This window comes from Taurulus bubalis (genome assembly GCF_910589615.1).
Source record: "Taurulus bubalis genome assembly, chromosome: 1".
In the NCBI taxonomy this organism is placed as follows: domain Eukaryota; kingdom Metazoa; phylum Chordata; class Actinopteri; order Perciformes; family Cottidae; genus Taurulus; species Taurulus bubalis.
In genome coordinates, this window is record NC_136589.1 from 31169853 (window position 1) to 31188891 (window position 19039).

Genomic DNA, 19039 nt, shown 5'->3' on the forward strand with positions numbered 1-19039 from the left:
TTACTGCTACTTCTACTGCTGCTGCTACTGCCATTAGTAGGCCAAGGCTACTTATTTAAAGCAAAAATCTTTCTCAGCTCAAAAACAAACAATACACTATCTCATTGACCTGAGCTAATCCAGATGTCAACAGTGTTTGTTGTCACTGATAAGGCAGTGCCCTGTTACAGTGTCTCCACTACCAGCACTGTGGCACTATAGCCATGTGTCATGTGACTTTAAACCTAGCTGTAAAGTCACCTGCTGTCAGAGGTATTGTCCTATAGACAGAGGTGTCAAAAGTATTCACATTCATTACTCAAGTAGAAGTATAGATACTAGGGTTTAAAAATACTTCTGTAAAAGTTGAAGTATCAACTCAAGCTTTTTACTTAAGTAAAAGTGTAAAAGTACTGGTTTAAAAACTACTTACAGTATGAAAGTAAAAGTAATGTAAGGGGAATCTTTTTTTTCCATTAAGGACAAACTCTTAAGCCGCGTCTCAGGGGCCTATAGTGCACTACCCCACCTCCCTCAAAACAATCATTTTTATAAAGGCCATAATGACTATAATGTTTTAAAATGTTATGTTGAAAATGTGGGACGCACTAGGCTTCCCGTTTCAGCTGCATATATGCCCATTTAAAATGATCACATTTTATTACAATGCAAATACATTAAAGTACCATATGTGTACTACTGAGCATTAACATGCATTTCATGGAGCGGAAGACATGATAACTAGTTGCCTATAAGTATTGTAATGGTGCAAAATAGGCGGCGGTGGCGGCGACACAAACACTTAAAGCTGTGGTTCTCAAACTTTTTCTGTAAATAACATAATTGTGTGACTCATCTGTGCTTTTATAAATAACAGAATAAAGACAATTGCAATCACTTTCAAGTAAATCAGATTGCCCCATCAGACAATGCTTTGTGTAAGTTCTATCTGTGCAAAAAAATACTCATATTTAGTTACTACTAAATAGCTAATTGTGGAAAACAATAAGCTTTTAATTTTTTTTGCCAAACAAAACAGAATGAGTGCAGATATGTGAGCCATCACGTTGTATCAGTATTAGTGGAGCAGTGACCTGCTTTCCTCGACACATATGTTATAACCGGGGTTGTAGATTTGATACGGCCGCTCTCAATTCATGCTCAATATTGAGCTTAGATCTGTTTTTTTATTTTGAGAAACGCAACAGCAAGAAAAGACGAGCTCACGGAGCTCACTGCGTCGCGTTAAATCGCGCATGCGCAAGCGTAACCTGTTAACGGCGTACTGCAACCATTTACCCGAAAGTACAGGCATTTGTCCATGTATTTATTAATTACTTAGTTTTATATCCGTGTACTTTGTACTTTTGTAATATGTGAAGCCAGCAGCTCATTGTTGGTAGAAGACACGAGCACTTTGGCTCGTTTCACCTGGAGCAGAGAGCTGCTCCGGGTTCAGAGAGCTGCTCCGGGTTCAGAGAGCTGCTCCGGGTTCAGAGAGCTGCTCCGGTGCGAGGAGAACTCCGCTGCTCCTCACAGGAGAGCTGCTGTTGCATCTTCACCCTGGGAGCGTTTAAAACGCAGATATAGCGGTCTGCTTTTCACGCGACATATTTTTCGACGCTCTCTGTCCGCTGTTGTGTGCTCAGTGTGCTCACTGTGTGCGCGCGCACGTATCTGTGGGCAACGGGGCGGAGAGGTTTGTGTGTGTTTTTGAACGATGACAAGCCGGAGTGAAAACAAACCAAAATGAAATAGTAACGAGGCTATTTTTAAAATGTAGGGAGTAGAAAGTACAGATATTTGCGTGAAAATGTAAGGAGTAGAAGTAAGAAGTCGTCTGAAAAATAAATACTCCAGTAAAGTATATATACCCAAAATGTCTACTTAAGTAAGGTAACAAAGTATTTGTACTTCGTTACTTGACACCTCTGCCTATAGAGCTGTTCGGACTAGTTTTAATTTAGTACATTTAGCTGGTAATACACATGTAATTACCTTCACCACTGGACCCTATAGTAATAATAATAATAATAATAATACAATATAATAATTAATCAAATAAACATACTACAATAGAAATGACCAGCCGCAAAACCATACTGAAAAATGACAAAGCTCCATATTGTATAAAACCTGTGCAAGCAATTTTACATCAGATTGTGAATGTTTTCATGCCAACTTTATTGGCCAAAAAAACCGATTTGTTACACAAACACAGGAAAATCATCATAGAAACATACAGTTAAACAACAAAAACAAAAAACAAAGAGAACTACATCAAACATTATAAAGGAAACAATGAAAAAGAGAGAAAGTACAAGATTATATCTGTTGTGAATGTAGCATTTGTAGTAACTGTGAGTCATGCATCACGTGGCTTCTTCACCACGTGACCACCAATAAAAGAACATGGCGGCGCACTGTTCTGTGGGACTGGCATCAAGATCGGCAGGTACTGACCTAAAACACTGTCCACGCGCAGATAGACAGCGGTGATACGCGGCAGCTCGGGCCACTCTTGTTCTCCCGTAACGTAAAAACAAACTTGTTGTTTCACAAGTTTATTAAAACACGACAGCAGCTATATTTTAGTAAATGACGAGGTTGTGTTTTGCCATCGGTTAGCTTGCTCGGAGTTGCTAAATGAGGCTCATCTGTGTATCTTGCCGGGGATCCGTTCATGGACTGATTTAACAGTGAAAGACTATAATATAATATAATATATATGTATACATACAAATAATTTATTGGCGTCGAGTATGACACCACCACTGTGACCGCTGTGCTAAAACATCATAAAAGACTAGTCAAAGGAGACTGATGTTTTGGATTGCCTGACAGTGGCCACTGAATATATTTCGACCCTTGTGAACTGGTTATTTACCCTGTGACCTCAAAGTTCCCATTTCACACTGGATTGTGCAGCTTCATTAGTTGCCCAGATACTAGCCAGTACTCTTATGAACATGAGTGACACAATTAGTAAATACTGGATTTTTGTGTGTCACAGGTCTTAGTAATTAATACATAGTCAAACAAATTTTGACTGTGATTTTGATTTTGAAGTGCTGGTGCACTGACTGTTGTCGTAAAGATCACATTTGTCATGTGTGAAAGTTTGTTCTGTAACCTGAGATAGATATGCCATAAACTGCTCAATATTTTCATCTTCAGTATCAGAAAACGGACCAGGCAATAACAACCTATACGATTGAACCAGGACTGCTCACTCTATGTTGGGTCATTTTGGTCTCAGTAGACTACAGTATAAGTCGATTCGTTGTTTTATATGCTTTTTTTCATGCTGAATTACTTATTCCGAAACAATGTACGAGCGCATGTGTGTTTCTTTGTGGATCAATTACGTCAACAAATGAATTAGTCAACAAAATTGTATAAGCCTAGGAATCTCTTTTGTCAAGGAGAGCCCTAAATTATACTAAGCAGCTTATGTTTTTCATGTAATGCCTGTAGGTCTGACCTCTAGTAACATATATTATTTTAATTTTAATCCCATATAATTTTGTGCCTTTTTGTGAAAGATTGGGATTGAATGCTACAAAGTTCACTGTGCAGACTCAAACTGGGAATGATGGGGTCACCAGGACACCCCATGCAGTTACATATTTTAGAAGATGCTCGTCAGCCATGATTGGATACATGTTTTCATTGTTGTTCATTTGACTAAAAAGACAGCCCTGGTGAGTGGGGCTAGGTTCTCAACATTATAATTAACTTTCTAATTTGTATTCTTTGCCAAAAAGTAATGTGACAGAGAAAGCTCCCTTCTTCATTCTGTTGCTCTCCTTTTCACCAGGACTGGGCGGTTACCTGAGGAGAGGTTTTTGTTTAAGAAGCTGTGGTCCCCCAAAAGCCCTACTGTGTCCGCAACATCGGTACTTCTTCTGGAGGAAGTGGAAAAGTTCTCACAATGTAGTTCGTCCAGCTACTGTTAGACCAGCCTATGCAGTACCCAAGGTACAGTGCCCTGGGTTTTTCTGTCCCTGCTCAGATATAAGTCTGCTAATTTTATATTGTAGTTTGGTCTCCAATAATTACTCAGATTTCATATGAAGCCTTGGGACAACAATAGGAGCCACCCTTCTTATCCTGTCTTTCCTCTTTTTCCTGACTGTAGCACATTGTGCGGCCTGACTATGTGAGCCAGAGAATAGTCCCAGAATGGCCAGACTACATCGAGATCAAAGACCAAGAGCAGATCGAAGGTCTTGCCAGAGCATGTCAGCTAGCCAGGCACGTGCTGCTACTAGCTGGACGCAGTCTGAGGGTAAGCACCTCATCACCACAAGTAATGTTTGTGTGTACGTGTCATCCATAAACAACATAACAATTTTAACCTGTGACTTCCAGGTTGGTATGACAACGGATGAAATAGACTTCATTGTGCACCAAGAGACGATCAAGCACAATGCCTACCCATCCCCTCTCAGATACGGGGGTTTCCCCAAGTCCGTCTGTACATCTGTGAACAACGTGGTCTGCCATGGCATCCCTGACAGGTAAATGTGCTGCACCTTTACTCATACTGGATGGGTGTCCCAACTTTTCATGCCAGGGTCTAGATGGAGAAAGAGTTTAGATTGAGAGACTTGTCATAAATAGTGAGTTTAAAGCACTATGTGCTGTACACAATAGGAACTGCATTTTAACATTGTCAGCAGTCCAAATTAAAAATGTCACTCACAAGCTATATCAATTAAGATGTCCTGATGACACCCCTTATTTAGATGCACACACTATTTTTTGTTGTTACATTTTTTTCTCTTTGTTTATTGCCAAAATGATATTCTACTAATGGGAAAATAAACATGGCCATTGAGAAAAATACTTTTATCTGAAAAGTAAAACACATTTTACCACATTGTAATGAATGTTTGCAACTTAAATCTTTAAATGTTGGACCTTTTATAGAAAGCTTTAGTGATTAACTCGTTTGAGAAGTTTGTAAATAGTTTCTTATCATCCAACACGACCACATCATTTTGAAAAATAATTCATTATTGGACAATTTGACTTCTTAGATAAATATAATCAATACTATATATATATATATATATATATATATATATATATATATATATATACATACATACATACATACATACATACATACATACATACATACACATGCTGTATATTTAAAAGGTAAGGTACCATGTTGACATCTAGCATTAATGGTATTATTACGCGAAAGTTGTACATTGTTGAAAATGTAAAGGATTCTCTGTGTATGCATCATTATTTTGTTATATGTCCTGCAGTCGGCAACTTGAAGACGGAGATATCATCAACGTTGATGTCACTGTGAGTTGCTGCAGACACTAAGACAGACATAAAGACATTACTGCGGAACAATGCTGTTCCCATGACTGACCTTTTCCTATTCACGATAGGTTTATTTAGATGGTTACCATGGTGACACTTCAGAAACCTTCTTGATTGGCCAAGTGGATGAGGTCGGGCAGCGATTGGTGGAAACTGCCAGGCGCTGCCGAGATGAGGCCATCGCTGCCTGCAAGCCGGGAGCACAGCTCGGTGTTATAGGAAACACGATCAGGTATGTGCACACGCACACACGCACACACACCTTAAAAAAACATACATACCATGTAATCATATTCACTGTTGCCAGTTTGCCAACTCATATTTTTTTGTTCTTCTGACAGTGAAATCGCCCACGCCAGTGGATTTCAAGTGTGTCCTTATTTCATTGGACATGGAATAGGTTCTTACTTCCATTGCCATCCTGAGATCTGGCACCACGGTAAGTTATTACATGTATGTTTGTGTGCATGTATACTATGCGTTTGGCTTCCTTATAATCAAGTATGGACTGGATAATGTATATGGCATACTGCAATAGTCATTGTACTGCAAATCCTTATGGACTCTGGAATATTGATAGCTTTGTGGGCAGAAGAGACCTTTGTGAGACAAGGATACTGAGATGAGGGAAATACAAACTAATATGGAAACCATGCCCATGTGCCAACAGGTCTTTGTAATTTCTGAATAAAAATGTATTTTTCTCGTTGTTTTCAGCTAACGACAATGACATGGCCATGGATGAAGGGATGTCTTTCACGATAGGCAAGTTAATTTTTTCCGTCTTCGTGTGCACATTAAGATGGCATTGTGTATGAACGTGGGGCTGATATTGTCTGTTCATTTGTAGAGCCCATACTGATGGAGGGGTCAGCAGAGTTTAGAATCCTGAGGGACAAGTGGACCGCAGTGTCTGCAGACGATAAAAGGTTTGTGTTGGACAAACAGAAATATCTTGTTTTATCTCAGACTAAATGGATTCTCATCCGGCATCAAGTAAAAGCCCATGAAACCACACATAGTTGCTTTTACATTACCGTTTGTGTGTGGATTTTAACCAAATGAGACACAACATAAGATGTATTTTCAAATTTCACACTCTCAAAAGAGTGAATAAGCATATTTCCCCACATGTTGAACTAGTCCTAAAATAATACATGTGTTTTCTGAATTGACATTCATGCAGGTCCGCTCAGTTTGAACACACTGTGGTCATCACATCTGACGGAGTGGATATTCTCACTAAACTGCCCGAAGAGAGCAATCTGTGACCTGAAGGAAACTACCTGAAGTTCAGCTGTTAGAAATCTCTTTACCTCAAACTACCTGAGATAACAAAACACTGTTTCAAGAACTTGAGTGGTGATTCACATCATAGATATTCAACACGAGTGTGTAGTTTCTTCCTGTAAAGTGTATTATACGACTATGGTGCATCTACAGAGGAAAAATTGTATTGTAAGTATAGATCTATGCATGAGTGTTTGTATTGTCAAATTTCTGTGCTAACCTATCAGCAGGTGACCTGTTGGCCAGTTCATTTTTTTCACAATTGTGTGACTCTTTATGACAGCTTTAATGGAGTCCATGATAGCTGCCATTCAAGAGAGACTTGTAACAGTTACATAGGCGGTTACATAGGCGCAACACAAGTAGGACCTTGGCAAGCATTTTAGAAATACTGAGCTCATGAGTCCAATTTTTAATTTTTAATTTCTATCTATTAATGTTTGATTTGATTTATCTCATTGTATCATTGTTTGAACGTTTCATAGCCTTTTCTACCCTGCAAGGTATTTAACTGTGCTGTAAAATGTCTAATTTTTAATTCATTTTCTGTCACAGAAAAAATTTAATCTTTAGATTTGGGACATACTAAATATTTTTCTTGTATACTCTATATATATATATATATATATATATATATATATATATATATATATATATATATATATATATATATATATATATGAGGTATTGGAGCACACAGGTATGTCCTAATACATACATGCAGTATGCCAGAAATACCAGGGTGTACTCCTGCATCCTATATCCTATTGCTGTTTCAGAATGCATGCCAGCTCACTATTCTGGGTATCCTGATCCACAATCATCTGTGCAGCAGATGTATGAGCAATAGGGTCAATGTGTAATGTTATGACGAAGATGTACGTCCCAATTACGTGCTTACTGTATGCAACAGTGCCTACTTTGTAAGGGTGACGACAGTATGTACTAAAAGTAAAAAGTATCATTTAGGCTGCAGTGTAGGTCAGTGGAGAAGTGACTCTTGGAAAGTGACACACTGTGTCATCAAGTGCAGCCAATAGATGGCAGCACACAATACATTTTACCTTCAGCATGTTGTAGCGAGCACAGGCTTCACATCTTCCCTCATGTCACTCCATAATGCAGCTCAACACACCACGTATAACCATCTCAAATCTGTTTATGGCCCAGAACCAAGTGGAATGCTCATTTAGATTAAACCAAGTGTCAATAATGAATTGTTTTGTACAGTGTACTCCTCTACGCCTGAGGCCATCTTGATTATCAACATGACAAGGCTTTTCACACTAATACTAGACTTAGTTTATTCAGCATGACAGATTGCTTTAGTGCAGTTTACACGCTGAACAATACAACCTGGACTAGAGGACAATGCTGCACAGGGTTGTACATTCCACTCCGCATCAACCCTTTGTTGTTTCCTATTCCTCTTAACTATATCTTTTGCCCACAGGTGGATTTAATAAAGAAGAGAACATGCGATCCAATATCTCACAAAGCCCTTTCTCGCCTCCTTTTTTCTTTTTACAGTAGCACATTTGCACATTACCTGGCATTTCTTAGATATTTTCTAGTTAGAGCTTGTACATTTACATTCAAATTAGATAATAGTGTGCCATATGTAAGTGATTAAATTCTTCCCCCACAACCATTATCAAGTCCTTTAAGAATTATGCCCACAATGCTGTGTGGAGAAATTAATTTGATGTTTTTGTAATAATACTCCTTACTGCGTCTAACTGAGCATGGTGTATGGGGACGTTTCACAGGAAAAAATGGATTCCAGCCTACTGGGTGTGTTTTCACTTCCAGCCAATGTTGTGCGTGTGTGAGTGCGTGTCTGTCTGCTCAAGGCCGTGCCAGTTTGTGGGTGGGGCAGGAAGGATTAGACAAATAAAGGTGGATGGGCTACTCGAGTCTGGTCATGTCCAGCCAGGAAATGATTCACATATATTTAATTGACGCAATACGATGATAAGGATTACTTGAACATTTATTCAGCTTTTATTAAACTTGAGGGACAAAATCTGAATTTAAAACCATAAAGAAAGACCTCCTTAAATACCGAACTGAAGTTTCTTTATTGTATCTTGTTGAAGCAATGCAGTACTCCTTACTTCATTCTAGGGCACGGTGTGCGTGTTTGTGTGTCTGAAAGAGTGTGTGTTTCTTGTGGATCAGGACAGGAGTAACGTAAACAACTCTTGATGGCCTTCCACCAGCTTGAGTCTTTCATTTTGAAAAAAAAAAATCTGAAAAGATACAAGAGGGTTTGTCAAGAGAGAAAGTCAAGGCCGAGCAGAGGGTAGATAATAGGGGGAGTAGATTTGGAAAGCGTTTTAGGGAGGAGCAGGGTGGGGTGGGGTGAGGTGTTGGATTGTGGTCATGAATTCTCTCTCCTGCCTCTCCTTCTCTTCCTGCATGTTGGGACTCATTCCTGCTCTCCTGTAAAATCCTCGCCTGTTCTTTGGTATTCAATCTTAAAATGATTGTGGATTGTCACTACTTCTGCAAAAGAAGGTTATGTTTTTATTCCTGTTTGGCTGTTAGTTTGGATATCTTCATAACTATTCCAATTTATTTGGGGAAAAGTTAAGCCATGAGCCATCAGTTTTTGGATAATTTTTTTACATTCACAATTGATAGCAAAATACTCCTGTGTGTGTGTGTGTGTGTGTGTGTGTGTGTGTGTTAACACATATTTACTGTCGACTGTGGTCAGTTGTGCTCTAACTACTGGATGAGTAGATTAATGTGTGCCCACATTCCAGGTGTGCACACCTACATCACTGTATGTGTGAGCCTGAGACTGTGATATATCACACTTACCTGGTATCTCACTGAGAAGCTCCACAGGAATTCTTGCTTTTCTTTTTGACCTGTAAAATTGCAGCATTAACAAAGCATGGTGTTGTTTTCAGTCTTGTCGAGGCAGATCTCTCTGACACACAGGCACAGATGGCATGCACTGAATTTAACCGAGTAACCCTCTGTGCTCTGAGTCAAAGCACCTGAAGGCCAAGCAAAAACAGCTGAGTTTGTTATGGGATCAAACATGCACTGTCCCGGGACATAGGTACAGGGCGATGTCAAGTGAGCAAACACCTTCAAGGACATCCTTACGTTAATGGGGATTTTTTTTCATCGTGGAACTGCAGGAAATTAGTGAAACAACAGAAAAATCACGATTATATTACTAGACACAATTTCTCATCTGGTCAAGATCATGGTCTGAACGCAGCACATTCTCTACCTTCTAATGTCCTTGCATTTTGCTTCATGTTGTTTGTTGTTTCGTTATCCACTTTTTTTTAGTTGCCAAACTCTGACTGTAACACAACTGCAGGCATGCTAGACCTGAGGCTGTATGTAGAAGCAGTGGGGCTTTGATCTAAATGATACTTTCAGCACGCTAACGCCCACAATGACAATGCTAATGACATTACTAATATTAAGGAGGTGTAATTTTAACCATGTTCACCATTTTAGTTTAGTATATTGGCATTTCTGAGTCTAGACCAAAGTGGTGCACATTTAGGTCATCCTGTTCCCAGAATCATTTGTTCTCCATCCCCTCAATATAATAATAATAATATACCCTTAACATCTGTCTTCTTAAGGATTTGTAAACCATTTACACACACACACACACACACACACACACACACACACACACACACACACACACCAAAACACACACACACATTACACTGAGTTTTCTGTCTCCAAGAAGCCTATTCTATTGTCTGCATTTGACCTGTATTTGTGGTAATCAATGCAAAGGTGCAGGATCACGGCTCAACATGAAATTACATCCTCACAAAGTTGTTCTTTTGCTCTTTTTGAGTCTTGCGTTGTTTTTTTGCGCATGTGTCTATTGATATGAACTAACATTGTAAGATATTGATAAAGGCGATACGATGCAAAAGAACAAAGTAAGTTTGACATTTCAAATGCAGTTTGACTGGTAAAAATCGCTTCAACTGCTGCTAAGAAATCAATGTCTAAAGTTTAAAAGACTGTCTTCCCTGCTAATTTAAGGGTGCAGGTTTCAAAGAGTATTACAATAGTGACTCAGGGAAACATACACAGAGCTGAGAACATAAACCCCTTTAAAGGTCTCCCTTTTGTGTCATATTAATAGGATAATAAACTGGGGAACAGGACCCTGGGAACATAGAAATACTTATGTGGACATTTATATGAGGGATGTTTTGGTGTCAAATTAGGCGACAGATTATGTGTCACAGTTCCAGTTAATGTGCAAGAATGCATTTGTGTGTGTGTGTGTGGCTGAAGAAGTCAGTTGTAAACTCGAGTCACCAGACTGGCGCAGGGAGGGTTCCCTCTTGATTGACACTTACAAAGCAAAAACTTTCTCGTTTGACCTTCCTCTCAGTCTTTCACTGAGAGGAATGTTTTTCTTTGTCTTTTTAACACAGTGGAAATATTCTGGAGGAGTGATGTGGTGCTCCCAGACCACACATAAGGACACTATCCACTTGTAGCTTTGATTTCTGCATGTATCTCTGTGGCCTCTGTGTGTCTCTTTGTTGCTTTGACACCCTTCCTGACTCTAAACAACTGCTGCAGACTGCCAAAATAAGAGCAGGGGTGCTGTGTTGTGTGTGTGTCTGTGTGTAGATGTTATGCATCACCAGAGGCAGCTCTAAAAAGTCTCTGATAAATGAACTGTCTGCCTCTGTTGTCTTGTAATTTTCACACACACACACACACACACACACACACACACACACACACACACACACTCACATAAACACACACTGGTGCTCACTACCCAGCACAATGCCCTCTCTTGCAGTGCTTGGAGGAGAGGAAAACCGGTTATGCAGCTCAGAGCAATACCCTTTTAGCCGCATGTGAGTGGTGTGTGTGTGTGTGTGTGTGTGTGTGTGTGTGTGTGTGTGTGTGTGAGAGAAAGAGTGCTTTGGTTTGGATCAGATGAGCTTGAAAAGAGAACAAGTGTTTAATTTCTTTATTCCTCAGAAAAGGTCCTCCCTCATTTCTTTGATCTACTTCAGAAAGGTTTCACCACAACAAAGACTTGCCCACACAGTGCTGATGATATTAATATCATTGCTATTGATAGACAATACATTCATATGATATATGTGATATTGATGTTAGTGTCCTGTCTTGATAAAAGGACACAGAAGTTGATGAGTGACAGACATCACATTTAGCTTTCCTGCTTCGACTATGTTCCTTCCTATAGACCAAAGATATTTTCAACAATAGTAACTGAGCTATCTGTGTGTGTGTGTGTGTGTGTGTGTGTGTGTGTGTGTGTGTGTGTGTTTGTGTGTCTGAAACAATTAGTTCCACCCAATAATGTATAGCTCTCTGTCGCCACCAAAGCAAGACATTATGATGGAAACTGATTTGTTGTGCTGCCAGCTTTGAGTTATGGACAGTTGGGTACTGGTGTGTGTACAGTGTGTGTATGCACATTTCATATAGTAGAGCTGTGGTTGTAGTGGTATATGTATTGCAATATTAATTATTACACTATGTATCAACGGAATCATAATATATTTGTTTCCGCTTTATTTTGATGATGATATTTTGCATATGTTCACTCTTTTGTTTCATGAAATAACTATATTTCTCTTTTACCAATAAATACTTGAAGATTTTAACAATTAAGTATCGCACTGAAAAAAGTAAGATACATGTAGTAGGATTCATTAGTATTTCTATTTCTGAAATTACATTAAATGAACTGTAAAATGTTGCCTTCTCCCTTTTCACTCAGCCCTGTTCCCCAACCTTAACAGTGTTTATGTCTGCTTGATTATCAGAATCAGAATCAGAACCATTTATTGCCATGTATGTTTTCACATACAAGGAATTTGTCCTGGCGGGAGGTGCATCACATTGAACATTCAACAATAAACAAAAAAAACATTTAACAATAAACAGAGTGCAATAAATGGGAGCATGAATATTTATAATTGAGTCTACAGTTGAATTTAAAGTTAGAATAAAGTGCATGGAATGTAAGGGTTATGTGAAAGTGACAAGTGTATGATAAATGGCAAGTTAAATATGAGGTGTGGAGGGATGTGCAGGAGAGTGACGAGTAGGAAATTGTAGGAAATTGTCTGAAGGTGACAGAGTCAGTCAAATACAGTTTATTTTAAAATTATCAGAGTATATGAATCACACAAGCTTGTTTAGTTTGTCTGTTTTATTTGCTGTTTTGACTGGGATGTTGCTGTAATTCAGCTTCTCATTAATGAATGTCCATAGATAGATTGTGATGTTTGCAGTAACTTAGAGTTTTCTTTAATTTTGTCATAATTTCTGAACTTTTTGTTAACAAATGCCTCTATTTTTGCACTACTCCTACTTATTGACCTGGCCCTTCAACATGTTGAGAACCATGTAGAGGCAATAGAAATACTCTAAACAACGTATTGAGAACCTTTAAGGGTTGAAGACACAATATTCAAAATGCATTTCATCATTAGAGTTGAGAAGAGAGGAACAACAATAAAACTATACAGAACATCTGATTTCAATGGAATGAGGCACATTCCCTAACAAGTAGAAAAGCCGGTAAGAAAGATGTTTAGTGTGCTGAAACGAACATCCACCACCAACAAGAATCTGTCATGGGAAAACTGAACAGAATTAAAGTCAACTTTTTTCCCTGTGCACCTCCCTCAGGGTAGCTCACATCTCTTTGTAGCACACCTGGATCCAACAACACCGGGACCCGACCCACAACAGCCATCTCACATTACATCCTCTGGCCTGGGACACCCCCTCACTCAGGAGGTGGATGTACAGAGTGGGGTTGCAATTGTCCCGAGGTTGTTACAGCCCTTCTGGACAAGAGAATACATCAATTACCACTTATTGATTGTATTCAATACACTCATCAGGAAGGGTAAGGGATCTATTACAGCATACACTGTGTGTGTATGTGTCTTTTTATGGTTTAGCCATGCGTATGAGTTCTACTGAGACACAGGATCAATACTGGGAATAAGAGATACCATATGGGATGTAAATTAGAGATGTGTTCCCACAATGTCACTTGCTTGCTATCTGATAGCTTTGCTTTCTTTCTGTTTCGTAGGACATTATCCTCATCACGCTTATATTTCCTCAATGTTAACAAAAACGTCTTTTGGTCTGAGGACAGCTACTCAGAAATTAAAGCATACAAATTGTGAGTTTTAAGTTTTTTAGTATTCAAACGCATTAGTCCAGGAAGTCTCTTTGTTTGATTTGCATTATTTCAACATTATTGGTTTATGTAGATTCAGTTGTAGCTACAACACAGCTGTGAGTTCACAAATGTACTGATAATGGGCGACTGTGGCTCAGTGGTTAGCATGCCTCACTTTCAATCGGAGGGTCGGTGGTTTGAGCCCCGGCTCTGCTAGTCCATGTCGATATGTCCTTGAGCAAGAAACTTAACCCCAAATTGCTCCCCGTTGCTGTGTGCTACGGTGTATGGAAAAAATTTAAGTTGCTTTGGATAAAAAGCGTCAGCTAAATGAAATGTAACAACATCCTCCTAAAGGAATAGTATGATATTTGGGGTCTTATGTTCTTTCTTCCAGAGAGTTAGATGGCAAGGTCAAGCTATTGCCAGCAGCCAGTTAGCTTAGCATGGAAACTAGAAACAGAAGGAAACAGCTAGCTTGACTGTGCCAAGGTGTACAAATTAGCCTACCAGCACTTTTACAGGTTTGGTTTGATCCGTACAAAAACTAGTATCAAACGTTATGTATTAAATAACGAGGCAGTTTCAGATATTTTAGGCAGGCTAGCTGTCCCCCTCCTGTATCCAGTCTGTATGCTAAGCTAACTGCCTACTGGCTGTAGCTTCATATTAACTGTACAAATATGAGAAAGGTATCAAACTCCTGCCAAAAAAAGTGTATTTCCCAATTGCCCTGCTGTTTGTTGAGAAAAGTTGCGTCAGCACTCATTCATCCTCTGTCTGTTCTTTGTTTTTGCTGAAGGCACTACTCTGGGTTTTCAATTAACAAATCTGATCTGAATTTAAATCAGCCATAAACTAGAGCAGAGATGATCTTCTGTGAACATATTTACAGGCTTACATGAGTGCTCAGAGAAAGTGCATTGATGTGTTGCAGCTATGAAAGATCTCCAGTTCAGTGTGTGTGTGTGTGTGTGTGTGTGTGTGTGTGTGTGTGTGTGTGTGTGTGTGTGTGTGTGTGTTTATCAGTATCCCAAGGCTACGTGTTTCTACAGTTTCATAAAGACACACACACCCTACCACTCAGCTCATTCCGCCACTCCCTCAGGTGAGTGTGCGTTTGTTTTCCCTTAGTGTACCTGGAGCTTTAAGAACAAATACAGGAAGGGATGTGGCTCGGGCGAGTCTGGGCGCTGAATTTTAGGTGTGTGTGTGTGTGTGTGTGTCAGAGAACATCGCTTTCACTGTCATTCCTCTCCTTTAGCACCCTAGGCGAGCTCTGTGCTCTTCTGATGTCGTAATACTGAACAGGCTGTAAACCGAGCACACACACATTACTCAGATTTAATTCTGGTTCGAGGTAATTAAAATAATTTGCAGTGTGTGCATAACGTTTTATAAGGATTCTTGTTTGTTGAAGATTAACTCAAACTCTTTCAAATAAGAAGTCACTAACAGTCGCTAATATGCATGTAACTAATGATACGTATGTGCCATTCAGCTCCTGACTCAAATTTAATCAGCAATGATTCATTATCAAAGGGATCAGGAAGCCAACGTATGTATCTAACTAATCATGTGATGGTTGTTCATTTAACAGTTTGTCCTCAAATATTTTAGCAATAGTATGTCTTTGTTTGTTCAATGTTGGGAACTATTGTTTACTTTTTCTTTCATTCTGATCTGTTCTTTGGCTTATATCAATAGATAGATGCTTAACTGGAGCTGCAATGCTCTGTTTAAGTGTAGACAAGATGTGTGACCTTTCTTTCCCTAGAGGATAGTAGAGGAGAAGAAAAGGAGGGATAATGATGTTGACAGGCTGTGATGTTTACGATAGAAAAATTAACATGAACACAATAAAGTTTTTTTTTCTTTCTGTGAATAAATTCTGAGGTAGCCAATGTCAGACATATGTCCGTTAATTACTTTGTGGCCCTTCAGTCATCACTGTGTTAATAGGTTACCATAAATACACACGCACACACACACACACACACACACTTGGAGTTTATTGTGAAAGAACTCCACAAACCAAGGGCGCGCTAACACACCTCATCTCGCTGTACAAACTGTGGTTCTTATCAGTGATATGGCCGATTCCTCTTTCTGAACTTCAGCAGACAGAGCCAAAATGTACTGCCGATTATCTCGCAGGCTGCTGCTCTTACCTGGAACTGGTAAGCAGCCCAAACTAGACAGGAAAAGCTATCAAAAGCTCTGCAAAAATAGTGACAACAAGCAGATGGTCACATGATTTAGGAATTCAACTACTTCCAAGTTGGATGTTCTAAGATAAGAGTAATTTTTATTAGACATCTGCCAAACATGTGACCGACCAGAAACATTTTTGTACCTCTGATTCAATTAGCCTGTACTTAATTTAAAATACATATCAAATGCACCAATTTGTTTGCTACCTGGCCTGCTGATGAAAAATCTGATATAAAAGTAATGCTGATTCCCACAGCTGATCCTCCCTGGAGATCATGAAGACTTAAGTAGATAACATTCTTCCCCTGTCCATTTCCCCCTCTCTGCATTCCCCTCTTCCACCATTATTTGTGCCTTTTCTACTGTATGTGGGCAGTTTCTTTCTCCCTCTCCCTTTCTGTCAGCCCTCTTTCTCAATGTGCAGACAAAGCCAGCGTTGTCTGCTGAAATGCTGTGTTGCGGGGACAGGCTTTGGGTCAGCGTCTCATGGAATGCCTTGAAAATCATCTAGTGAGGGAGTGTGTTAATTAATGTGCAGGTCTGTGCCCAGTCTGGTCTCTGGGTCCTTCTGGCTCTGTGACTCATCCAATGAATCATTACAGAAGACACAGGCCCTGTGGCGATGGCATGTAACAATCTGAGTGAGAACGCAGAAAGGATTCATTTCTAGCTCTGGATTTCTGGGCCGCGGTTTGGAGAAGCCAGCTACTGTATTTCAAACACACACACACACACACACACACACACACACACACACACACACACACACACACACACACACACACACACACACACACACACACACACACAATGCCAAAAAAGAATATTGGTATTTTTGTCAAAAATACTATATTAACTAACGGCTGTGGAAAATGTTCCCTCTACCAGCCTGTTGTCTCTGCTTCTACTTATTAACAGTAAGGATGTCAGTCAACACAATCTACCGTGAGAACGTGTTCATTGCCAATATTTTCCTTTTGTGGGACTTTGCACGTGCTTTGATTACACCTGTGTCCAGGTTTAACAGAGGTCTTTATTATCGTGTTATACTTAGAGATCTATACCCTCAGAAGCTGACAGTGTTGCTTGAAGCACCATGTTATTGCTGCAAATGTGTTTCGAAGAAGCCTCAGGCATCATCGACCCATGGTCAGATTACGCTATTGATCTCCTGCACATGAAAAACAGACAAACAAGGTATTGATATTTTCCAATGACAAATAAACTTGACAATAGAAATCGAAGCATTCCAACAAAAATGTACTTTAACGATATAAATCAGATTAAAAAGCAATCTTACATGAGGTACAGTGGCGCGTGTGTGCGTGTGTGTGTGTGTGTGTGTGTGTGTGTGTGTGTGTGTGTGTGTGTGTGTGTGTGTGTGTGTGTGCTTGTCCAGTGGGAGGGGCAGCTTCAAGTAAAGTGCACAACATTCAACCCCTCCAGCAGTCATTCGCACTCTGCAGCTCCTTCAGTAAGGACCCACCTTTTCCCCAGTCGAGTGGACTTGTTTGTATCTGAGTGCATCTCATGGAGGGCAGGACCACCTGTGGACTGTGGACGGTCGTCTTCTTCCTGGGATGTGGACGACTGTCGGCGTTCAACCTGGACACCGAGAACGTCCTGCGGAAGACCGGAGCCAAAGGCAGTTTGTTCGGCTTCTCTCTCGCCATGCATCGGCAGCTTGATCCGGAGGATAAGAGAATGTGAGTTTGTTTTAACTTAAAGCGGCAACGTGATTGGTCGTCCTTGCCTCGGAAATACGCTTTATATGTTCTTGAAATAACTCGTGTAACCATACCATTAAAACGTCTCAGCTATACGTTTATTTTGGAGCGAATGAGCGCTTACGGGAGATGAAGAAGCCACGCGAAAACATTCACAGCCACCATTTAAATCACTGTAGAAATGTCACGAGCGCCGAAATGAGCTCAGGTATGTCGCAGGTAGTTTCAGAGGATTAAGAAAATAGTATTTCAGAAAAAGCTCAGCAATTAGTTCGTTCAGTGTCTTACCAGTATGCCGTGTACTTTAAACACCTGTTGTGAGTTTAAGCATAGCCCTGCGGTCCCTTGTTAATCTTTCCTTCCAGGTGACCTATTTGGGAGTTTTTATTGGACCGCCACAGCAGATTTCTGCCCACGAGCACGTAACGCGCGCGCACACACAACTCTCTCTGTCTTTGTTTTTGCTGACTTTTTCCCCAGTGTTTTTTTAGTGGACACCGAGCTCTGGCTCGTAGTGCCAAAACATCTCATTGAATCATTGGTGGCATTTTTATGGGCATTGATTCAGAGGGCTTTGTCATTGTGCATAAAGGCTAACTGCCATCAAGTGGTCACTGGTTTTAAAAGCCTGAACATTAAGTGCCAGTGGAATTCTGTAATCTGGTAGTCTGTTTCACTATAATGACCGGCCAGAAATAAATATACACGTTTGTCTGTGTTTGTGACTGAAGGACTTTTGCTGGTCCATATTTAGTAGTGGAGGAAGTATTCAGATTAAAAGTAGCAATGTCACACTGTAAAATACTCAAGTAAATGTCCTGAATTGAAAGAGAAAGTTAGTTACTATGAAAATGATTTACTTAAACTGTCAAAAGTAAATGTAGATAATGCAGAAGAAAAAAAAAATTGTAAGTATTTTATTGTTGCAGTTAGTTGAGGTGGAGCTTATTTCAACTGCTAAACTGTATATGGTTTGGTAGTTTAATCAATAACATGGCATTATTTTGTTAACGTCAACATATGTTTGTATGCCCAATTTTTTTTAAATAGTATTGAGTAACTGAAGCGTTTAATAAATATAAATAAAGTATTTACTTAAGTACTTAAGTATAGTATTTAAGTAAATTCCACCACTGTCCCTTAACACAAGATCCAGTTGTTTAGATCATGTCATTAAAGTTCCTTAAAGTACCAGCAGCACTATGAGAGCATCTAGTGATCTCAATCTAATCCTGGTAATGATAATGTAAACTATTTGCGCTATTAACTGGCTTTTTTT

The 19039-nt window shown here is 39.6% G+C and overlaps 1 protein-coding gene across 1 annotated transcript; it reads left to right on the forward strand.

Annotated features, from left to right (window-relative positions):
• Positions 1 to 3308: 3308 nt before the first annotated feature.
• On the forward strand, positions 3309 to 6983 carry metap1d (methionyl aminopeptidase type 1D (mitochondrial); the record flags this gene model as incomplete). The annotated part of the gene is made up of 10 exons (XM_079236935.1): positions 3309 to 3322; positions 3747 to 3960; positions 4121 to 4270; positions 4354 to 4502; positions 5265 to 5307; positions 5397 to 5560; positions 5670 to 5767; positions 6046 to 6093; positions 6179 to 6257; positions 6515 to 6983. The coding sequence occupies 10 exons, from the start codon at positions 3309 to 3311 to the stop codon at positions 6597 to 6599; spliced, it is 1044 nt and encodes a 347-aa protein (XP_079093061.1). The 3' UTR covers positions 6600 to 6983.
• Between the last annotated feature and the right edge of the window lie 12056 nt (positions 6984 to 19039).